Source organism: Engraulis encrasicolus, chromosome 4 (assembly GCF_034702125.1).
Source record: "Engraulis encrasicolus isolate BLACKSEA-1 chromosome 4, IST_EnEncr_1.0, whole genome shotgun sequence".
In the NCBI taxonomy this organism is placed as follows: domain Eukaryota; kingdom Metazoa; phylum Chordata; class Actinopteri; order Clupeiformes; family Engraulidae; genus Engraulis; species Engraulis encrasicolus.
In genome coordinates this window covers 14,913,729-14,924,153 of record NC_085860.1, presented here as the reverse complement: position 1 = coordinate 14,924,153, position 10,425 = coordinate 14,913,729, and the positions used below count along the sequence as shown (strand labels likewise).

The 10,425-nt window shown below is 44.8% G+C and overlaps 1 protein-coding gene across 2 annotated transcripts; it reads right to left on the bottom strand.

Annotated features, from left to right (window-relative positions):
* Window positions 1-278: 278 nt before the first annotated feature.
* si:dkey-29p10.4 (tripartite motif-containing protein 16) lies at window positions 279-10,202 on the bottom strand. 2 transcript variants are annotated; one of them, XM_063196028.1, is made up of 8 exons: window positions 9,927-10,202; window positions 8,822-9,575; window positions 8,370-8,682; window positions 6,548-6,643; window positions 5,582-5,830; window positions 4,985-5,007; window positions 3,675-3,823; window positions 279-1,366 (listed from the first exon to the last, which is right to left on the bottom strand). In XM_063196028.1, the coding sequence occupies exons 1-8, from the start codon at window positions 10,174-10,176 to the stop codon at window positions 774-776; spliced, it is 2,427 nt and encodes an 808-aa protein (XP_063052098.1). In that variant the 5' UTR covers window positions 10,177-10,202; the 3' UTR covers window positions 279-773. The 2 variants fall into 2 exon arrangements, with proteins under 2 accessions (XP_063052098.1, XP_063052099.1); XM_063196029.1 differs by having other exon boundaries at window positions 8,370-8,679.
* Window positions 10,203-10,425: the final 223 nt, after the last annotated feature.

The window sequence follows — 10,425 nt, the reverse complement described above, 5'->3', positions numbered from 1 at the left end:
TTTGTGCTAAATGCTGTCCAAGCACATGCTGCCATCTGGTGGCCATCATTGTGAACTGTGTGAGTTGACATTTAAAACCATTTCCATCACGAATGACCCAAATAAAATGTAATACTCCATACTTCACGGAGCATAGCAGTCATGACTTCTACAGCAAGCAGTCATTCTCATTACTGTACAAACCTAAATTCAAAGATTTAGATAATAAATACTAAATACTGAAAGAACCTACAAGGCAAAAACCACCCATACAATTTGTAAATATAGTATTTATTTGATTAAAAAACAGATATGATTGATAAAGTGGTGATACTCTCCATTTTGCTTAAAAAGTAAAAATGTTGTAAAACAATTAAAAAAGTGCAAAATTTGATTAAAAAAAAAAACAATGTAGAAAAAAAAGCTGAGCCATAACTTCCATCTTGAGATGAGCTGACAAGATTATAAAACAAATACAGTATTTCAGCCTTACATCATTACAGTCAAAATTGTATGAAGAAGAAGAAGTACTCGTACATATGTAATAAAACACTAGTTGTATGATATGGTTTCGACTTATAATATCATACTACCGGTACTAGTGTTGTAATTACATCTGTAAAGGTATTTTTACTTCTACTTTATACAACTCTGGGGTGAGTTTCTCAAAAGAGAAGTTGTTAGCCTTTTAGCAACTTCGGTAGTTGCCAATGGGAAAATGCATTGAAAACAACAAGTAGCTAATGTAGTAAGCAACTTTGGTTTTGAGAAATTCACCCCTGATTACAGTCCTGTTATTCTTGAACGCTCTCATCCGCACCATCATCCTGGAAGAGGTCGCAGACGGTCAGCTGTGTCTTGGAGACGGCGAGGGCTGGGTAGAGGGGCTGCGTGTCGCTTGGCAGTTGGTAGCTGTACAGCAGCGTCAGGTCTCCCTCCTCAGCCACAGTGAAGAAGGACAAGGCGGCCTCCTCATAGTCCAGCAGCACGCCCACCCTGCGTGGCGCGTCGGAGCAGACAGCCGTGGTGGCCTTATCGTGCAGCACCTCCACCTTCCCCTTCCCCTCGCTGAGGAGACACCAGGAGAGCGCGTTGAAGCCCAGCCGGCTGGCGTCCTTCTGGCCCTTGCGGCCGATCTGGCCATCGCACACCCCGACCTTCCAGCGTCCGCCCTCGTCCGCCGACACCTCCACCTCCCAGTACCAGCGGCCCCCGGCCCCGCCCCCCCGCAGGGCCTCGGTGGCCAGCACCTGGGGGAAGGAGCTGAAGCGGCCCTCGCTCTCCGGGTACGGCTGGGCCGTGTCGCTGAACGACACCCGCCGGTCACCCGCCGACAGGAGCAGCTTCGGGTGGGCGGTGTCTGGGTCCAGGACGGGAGAGATGCCGTCTGCAGGGGTTACAGACAACAACACATGAAGAATCAGCAATGGTACAGTAGCACATTGTTACTTGGAATAGGTGAGGCATAAATGCAATTTTGGGGTGCTGCAGTGTGCACTGTAGCTGTGGCATCCTCCTTCTTCTCTCTCTGTGGCATTTGGAGGCGGTTTGCATAAGATGGGCGCTACTGCCATCTACAGCACTATGGGAACTCAATTTCATCTAAACCTAAAGGTCTCCTAACCTAAGGTCTCCTAAAGGGGCGTTCACCTGGTGTCACATAGATCCCGGAAAAGAACAGGCTTGATTCGTCTCCATCTTTTCCAATGTCTCTGCAGTAATAACGGCAATTACGTTTTCATACTGGCAAAACACATTGTAGGTACAACAACAGCGGTAATATCCCTTGTGTTTGACTTTCTGAACCTGCTGTACCTGCAATGTTTGGCTGGCCAGTATGAAAACGTTGAAGGCATTTTTCTCACTTTCAATATTGACATAGTTACTACACTTTGCCTTTATATTATGCCTTAATTTAGGATAGCTTGGTAATACCGTATAAACACTTTACATGTACAGTATAATTCAATATAAATAAAGCTGTAAGTTACAGCCTAGTACAGTAACAACGCAACACAGCACAGCAAGTATTCATTCATTTAGCAGGTGCTAACACAACACAACACAGCACAGCACAGCACAGCACAGCACAGCACAGCACAGCACAGCACAGCACAGCACAGCACAACACAGCAAGTATTCATTCATTTAGCAGGTGCTTTTATCCACAGAGACAGCACAAGTGAGGCATAAAAATCATCAATATATTATGAAGTGAAGAACTCCTCTGAATTAATGGTCCACATCTCCATTTTAAAAGACTTGACGAATCTCAACACTATTGCAATGCCCTGAAGGTGCCTAAGTGGGCCCAATGCCCAGAAATCAATTGGGCTACAAAAACAGATGCAGACTGCATAATATATTAGGAAACCAAGAATGGTTATCGTGACAGATTGGAAGAAGTAAAAAAAATATATGAAAAAGTGAAATAAAAGAGCTGATGTAGCCTGGCTATTGTGACAACGAAAACGAGGAAGAAGGAGCCTAGTCTGGCCTATCTTACAAACTAAGGGACTGGTTACATGTATGCAAACATTTTTAACGTATACGTATAAACAAAACATGTGGATAAAAATAACAACTCCATTGTGACAAGGTGCATTTAGCCCCCTGAAAGGAATATTTTAAAAGGCTATTTTTTAAAACAGCTTCTTACTCAATTGTCAGAGCTGGGCTAAGTCCGAGTCGCTCAAATGTCTCTATGCTACTGGATGACACAACAACTTATCAGACCCCTCATTCTAATGATTTACTACTGTATGTGTAGTAATTTGAAGTAGTAATCGGTAACGCTTTACTTTACGGTACAGTAATTACTGTGTACTTTCTGTGTAACAACAGAGAGCAGTTACATGGTATCTAATGGGTGGAAAGGGGCTGATTACAAAATACATACCATGTAATACACATATTTCAAGAATTAATATGAAACTACGGCCTATTTTCTAACCATCTAATCATCGAACTTCACTCTGTTACCCTGTTGTTACTGAATTAAATGGTATTTACTTTATAAGTACCCTCTTTTTTACGTATTGGATACCATGTAACATCTCTCTGTTACCCTGCTGTTACCCAGAAAGTACACAGTAATTACGTATGGTAACTGTACCGTAAAGTTAAGTGTTACCCAGAAATTTCGCAGCCTGCCTGCGCTGTTACGATGAGCCCCCCTTAATCGTGTTGGGGATAAAAGATGGAGGAGTTCAATAGGCCATAGACAATAGGCAATGGCCTGCTTGACGTGAGTGGCGTTATCGTGACAATTGTATTAAGTGTCACAGGGAGAATGGACGGGCCCACGCTACACCTGATGTTGAGCTCATGCATTTTTTATTTGCTACAGCCATCATCTGGTGACAATCAAAATGTCATTGTTGTGCAACAAATACTGACCAACTAAAAGACCACATTTGCCTCTGTCTGTGAAGCACGTCGGTCCAAATATTTTTGTGGAATTTCCATAAAATATGAAAATAAAAATGACATGACCAGATGTGATTTGACAATGACCAGTAGTGCACTGACACTGAGATCCAATCCAACACACACACACACACACACACACACACACACACACACACACACACAGACACAGACACAGACACAGACACAGACACAGACACAGACACACACACACACACACACACACACACACACACACACACACGAACTGCAGCCACTGTACTCACACAAGAGTCTGAAGGGGTCTCTGTGTGGCCGGGAGATGACCACGGTGTCCAGACGCCTCTCCGTCCACCCCCGCAGGCACTCCAGCCGAGCCCGGTCCACTTCCTGTAGGCAGTCCAGGCCGTCCACCGGGCTGGATATCCCACTAATCCTGATGATGAGGATGAGGAGGAAGAGGAGGAAGAGGATATGACAACACTGTTATGTAATGTACTCACATCATTTCCTCCCCACCACGAGCCCTTTGACACAATAATCCCAGCAGCTGATTGCAGAGGGTAAGCAAGTCTACCATCAGCCGAGTGAGTGGAGGGAGCAACATATGGATTTGGACTCAGTTTAAAATCAAGTACTGGGACTAAAAGTTCTCTTACTCACATCAGAGGTTTATGGAATGTAAATGTAGTATATTTCCACGGGGATCATGTATTTTCATCGGGTTAAAGTACAAGGATAAGCGCTCTTTTTTTGTTTGTTTTTTACCTCCTGTTCTGAATCGTCTGTAGTAGAGTGGAATGGTCCTCAACAAATGTTAGATGTGAGTGGCACATTCTTGAAAACAAATATTTAGGGTGGTTTTAAGAACAGATGGACATGCCTATAGACAGCCATTCTAAAGCCAGTTGAGACAAAATCTGAATTAGACAAATTATGGCTTTATTTCAGACAATTCAGAAAAGGGGCTAAATGTTCCTAATAGAGCACTTTCCCTTTCAGGCTCACTGTGGTAGTATAAGCTACTTACAGAAACTGAAGGAGCATGCCAAAAACAGGGTAAATCCACTTGCTGCTTTTTTGCTAACATTTCAGGAGGGTTCACATGATGGTCACTGATACAAGCCTAACTACTGTCTGTATAACTCATTTATAAGACATGAGTTAACCCATTTCAGCCTAAGGCACCTGCACAAAACACCTGCTAAATGCCTAAGGCCTTTATAGGAAATGGTGCCCTCAGGCAATAAAAACCTGAATATCTCCAAAGCACATAAAACATGAAATAAGCTGCATTTAAAAGCTAGGACCCTCATCTGGCATTAAGTGCATAAGTGACTTATAAGACAGCAGCTCTAAAATACCCACATTGTTAATAAAAAACTCAAATGTCAGGACCCTGAATGTAGCGTCTGTGTCGTTCCAGGTGCCTGTCTTATAAGTCACTTATGCAGAGAGTTAGACATGAATTAGTGATCAATATATGAACGTTCAAATAAAGGTGTTACCTTTTTTCATATTTTACCAAATTTCCACCAATGAAATTAAATGTTTTTTATATGATTAAACATAATGGGGTGTGCTTGAATCCTCTTACCTGTTGGCCACCTTGTTGTATTCCTGTTGGGACGAAGAACAAAATATTCAAACATGAGCGATTAACCAGTAACCCTTAACCATGTAATTACATAAAGCAATTATAATCATTCCTTAATAAGTATCCCTCTCCTTTAAAAAAAACCCTCCTCTATGAAAAGCTGGCTGCTGGGGGCAAAGTGGCTTAATGGACCAGTGCTTCATACCATTATGTTGAATTTCAGCCTGAGGTTGCTTCCTGAGCCTTCCCCATATCTCTCTGCCCACTCATTCCCTGTCTCTCTCACTATCCTGTCTGGATAATAAAGGCACGAAAGACCCCCAAAAAAGAAAAAAAGAAAGAAAAGCTGGCCCTGCCGTGGCGCAAACAGTACAGTGCGGCACTGCACTACTACACCGGCGATCAGGGTTCAATTCCGGCCTGAGTCCTTTGCTGGTCCTTCCCTGTCTCTCTCTCCCAACTCACTTCCTGTGTTTCTAGACAGTCCCATCTCAAAATACTTAAGGCACAAAAAGGCTGGAAAACATATTTTTATAAAAAGAAAGAAAAGCTGCATTCTGGCCTGGCCTACTGTAGGGTAGAGGGAGATTATTGTACCATGATGAAAGCCTGGTCCTGGGCGCGCAGTACTCCTGTAGCGTCGGCCAGCCCAGTGAGGGTGTCCATGCTGTGCTGGATGGTGGTCAGGGACCCCTGCAGGAGGTGCAGCTGCCCCTCCACTCCCCCCAGGCTCCGCGCCTCCTCCTGGGCCACACACCGCAGGGCCTGCTGCTCCTCCTGGTCCAGGGCCTCCCGCATGGCCTGGTACTGGCTCTGCACGTTGGCCCTGGCCTCCTCAAGCACCTCCTGGGGAAGGGATAATTACATTATACATTAATTACATTATAATACAAAAAGTCTTAGTAATAATACATGTATAAAAGCATTATAAAGACTTAGGATATAAGTAACTAATGATGAACAAAACATTCTCTTTTCTTTTGTTAATGAGTGGGAAATGTTGATATTTTATCAAAACATTTACATTTTTTGTGAATGAATAAAAACATACTCTGTTAAACAGTTAGTAAAATCTTGAACATATTATTTATTGATATTTAAAAAAAAACATGAATAACACTTCTGTTAATGTTTTGTTCATCATTGGTTAATTACCATATTTACTAAGTCTTTATAAGGCTTTTCAGGCATCCCTTGTTTTACACACTGAAGAACTCAACTCAACTTCAACTTTATTTTCAAAAAGCGGAGCACCCATTTTTTTTTTTTTTTGAAACGTAAGACGACAATTATGCCAAGTTAAACTGTGTGCATGTCAGCTGCATTCTTGAGATGGATTGTTTTGGCAATACACAGAGGAAGTGTCTCTGCACGTCTCATAGGTATTGCGCAAAAAAACAAACAGTGCCGCAAACAATGTTGTTCACCAACATATTTTTTATCTTGGTGAACTACAAGGCTTTTATATTCTTTGCAGAGTGGATGGAGTGGTTATGTTGTTGAAAGGTGTAGCCCGAGTACACATACTACGCTATGGAGCTCACCCATTTTTGACCACCCTACCTGAAAGGCCTGTTTCTTTTGAAGGAGTTCAGTGTTTCTTGTTGCAATCGCTCGTTCATGTTCTTGCAATTTCTTCATCTCTTCTTTCATTTGGCCCTGCAACATCAAAGCAGAAAAAAACACAAAACATCTGAGCAGAGCACAAACGATCAAAGTAAAGTAGCAAAAACAACTCTGCACATACTTTTATGTAAGGCGGCACACCTTGTGAGCATCAAATTCTGATTTTCCAAGGTACACCGCCTGAGGCACAACTAGTGTATTCCTCAACAGCATGAGCTCACTGAAGATATGAAAGAAGATACTTGTATGTTTTTTTATACTTCTTCTGCTGAGGGAACAACATCCAAGAAGCAAGAACTCTCACGCTCACCAGACCCTGTAACTCAGTCAAACTCAGGCCCCGGGGACCAAATTTGGAACTCAGAGCCATTTTATTTGGCCCGTGAGATCATTTCAAATGTGTTACAATTACATTCAGTTTGTAGAGTATGGCGTGCGCTTATCCAGATTGTTTGTTGGCTTCTTGGGTTTGGGTGCTCTTTAGTCCAAGGTGCCCTGAAGAAGGCACTCATGCCGCTACGAGTGGGCCTTGTTTTTAATATGTCCATGTAGGACATTTTAATTTTGAGTGCCTTAGTCAGAGAATTCATTCTAATTTTTTAATCCAAGTTACAATTACAGTTTGACCCACATACACCATAAATATAAAGCGTAATAAGATTTGAACATGAAATTCGGTGTGTCGGGAATATTAGTGGGCCCAGGCCAATGACAACAGAATACGTGCAGACATGTTTGAACAATGATGGGAATCTGTTTGTAAAATTTAAATAAATATGAGTACTAAGTGAGTGTGTTTATAATTGTAGTCCGCTTTGAGTTTGGTCTGTGAATTTGATTTTTGATTTTTTTGGCCCTCAGTCAATTTGAGTTTGACACTCCTGCTCTACCTAATTTTGTGGTGAGGGTGTGGAACTGTCAAACTGAACACTGGTCACTGCTGCTGGTGGTGGGAGGGGTGAACTCTTTTGAAGTTTAAAATGTTTGGATCCAATTTACCCAAATCGCTATTGTCAGGTTGTGTAATCTTCCCATTGGTAAGGAGCCATACCTTATCCCTCTGCCTTTTACTAACTGGTCAAGTTGTCTGTCAATACGTATTATCTCACCCCAGAAGACCCAGATGTTTACGTGTAAGGAAAAAAGAAAAAAACACGCACATTCATCTCAAAAAGATTGTGTGCAGGACTAGCAAAATCACACGAAAACTGAATATAAAGCCTGCGACACCAAGCTCCCGTTTCTCTTTAAAGGGCAACTCCTGCCAATTTCAATGTGCTGTTGTATTGCTCACGCTACCCTTGACTTGTCAGTACCCGGTGACGGCGCATTTTTTGGCAACTTGGGGGCAACTTTTGTTTACATTTCAAAAAAACATTTTTATCTATTCCCAAAAACATCCAAAAGGTTATGCAACATCAGCAGACAGCTAGCAAACAGCGATAACTTTTGGGAAAATATTTGGAGTAGGCCTATGCTCATTTTTTTAAGTGTAAACAAAAGGTGCCCCCATTAGAATAGCTCATATCTCAGAAAGGGCTGGGCCAAAAAATGCGGCGTCACCGGGTACTGACAGGTCAAGGGTAGCGTGAGCAATACAACAGCACATTGAAATTGGCAGGAGTTATCCTTTAATGTAAGAGTAAGAGAGACATTTTTTATTTTCGGTTTTCACATGGAAGGAAAACCATAATTGGGCGAAAGCTTAGAGATGGCCAGCAAGGGCAGGCTACCCTCCCTCCCTCCCTCCCACACTCACCCTCAGCTCTTTCTCGGCCTCCTTGATGCTGATGCAGGCGTGTTCGCGGTGCGATCCGATGACGGTGCACACCGTACACACACACACTGCACACGGCCGGCAGTAGATGCGGTTCATCTCCTGGTGCTCCTGGCATCGCCATGGCGACACGTCAGCCACCGCCGGCACCAGCGGGTGGCCCTGGAACACGGGCGACTCCAGGTGGGTGCGCAGGTGCTCGGGGCACATGGACGCCCCGCACTGCAGGCACGTCTTCACCGCGGGACGCTGGTCCTTGGTGGGGCAGTAGTGGCAGGGCACCACAGGTCTGCTGCTGGTGGAGGAAGAGAGATTTTATTTATTTGTTTGATAATTTTTTTGATTTTACCACCAGTTCATAGCATACAATATTTCAAATAAAACATTATAAGGGAGGGGCCCCCGTCTTCACACCCTCAAAACAAGAAAAACACCTGGTGGGGGAAGACGAGGAGGAGGAGGAGGATGCAGAGTTGGGGCTGGTGCGTGGTGATGTGTGGTGATGGGTGGTAGTGTCTCGCAATGGTGGTGAGGACTGCTGGCGTGGGGAGGGGGGCTGACGACTGGCGGCGGCTGGAGACGGGTGACGATGTGAGCTGGTGTTTGCTGGGGGTGAGCCGCTCACAGAGTGGGCTCTGAGTGGTGATGGAGGGTGGATGTCAGTTGCAGAAGGTGGAGGTGCTCTGGGAGACTTCTGCCTGGGTGGGGTGAGCAGCTTGGGGGATGCCTCGGGGTCCACAGCAGCCACCTCCAGTGGCATCTCCTCATCTACTGGTGACTGTCCGTCTGAGCGCTGCTGCTGCTGCTCCTCCCCCCCACTGGAGTCATCACTCTCCAGGATTATAGGTCCCTGTCTTGCGGCGGGGTTTTCAGCGGAGGACCACAGTGTAGCGGATGTGCCTTCTAAAGGTTGTGACCCCCTTCGATCAGTGCCATGGTCCCATAATGTAGATGTTTTACCGGCGGAGTTAACATTTGGCGAGGAATTTGCCCTTTTGCGCGGAGGTGATGCCCCATCATCATAATAGTCGGCGCCATCATCTCTCCTGATCCCATTGGTGGATGGTGCAGTCGTGCCTAGTCTGTGCCCTCCCCCTCCTTCGTGTTGTTGATCCAGGGGTCTTGTGTTTTGCCTCTTGCCCAGAAAACTGCGGTGGGAGGCGGGAGAGGATAGCCTGTCTCTCCATCCTGTGTGTGAGAGAGATATGACAACATAATGTTTTAAGTGAACTCTACAAGAAAATGTAACAACAAAAACACAGTAGGACATGTCGTGGCAGTAGCCTACACATTCGTGCAAGCAAACTCACACATATGGCAATGTTTACGCATGTTTACGCATTCGCGCGTATGGTGGATCAAACCATTGTAACCAATTAGCGCTAGACGTTGTAAACAACGTTCCAGCCATCGATCGAGGAGGGGGAAGTGTATCATCTTACAGCTAGCGTGTACATATTGATGACAGCCATCAACCCAGCACTATCATCGTTTCATACAGTACATCTCATGTAGCTTTCGTGGATAGTGGTTACATACCAGAGTGGTACCTGCTAGCTGATGGGCTAGCAGTATTCCAAAGCGCATCGTTTAACTTCCTGTATTCCTGTTTGCATTCGGGGCAGTAGTAGGGTCCCGACTGCGAGCTGCTCCACAACTCGTAGATGCATCCCTCGCAGAAGCGGTGTCTGCATCGCAGTGTCGTCTGATTTCTGCATTCGTTGTGGCATAATGGACATGTAGAGCCACCACCTCGCCCTTGGGTATCCATCGACCCATTCGCCCCCATTATTTTTCACACGCGTATGTCCTCACGATTATAAGGAAATCGAAACCGTTGGGCAAGAGGAGGAGGAGCGAAGTCCACCACAGAGAGTGCATCCCAATATGTGACCTTGCCTCCTCCACTTGTGCTTGTCTCCTCGTCCCTCCTCCTGGCCCCTCCTCCGTGGAGAAAACGATTAAGTTTCCCAGCTGTCAGCCTCGCCACAACAACTTTTGAGGGACTGTTTTTCATTCACCATCCCAATTGCAAATG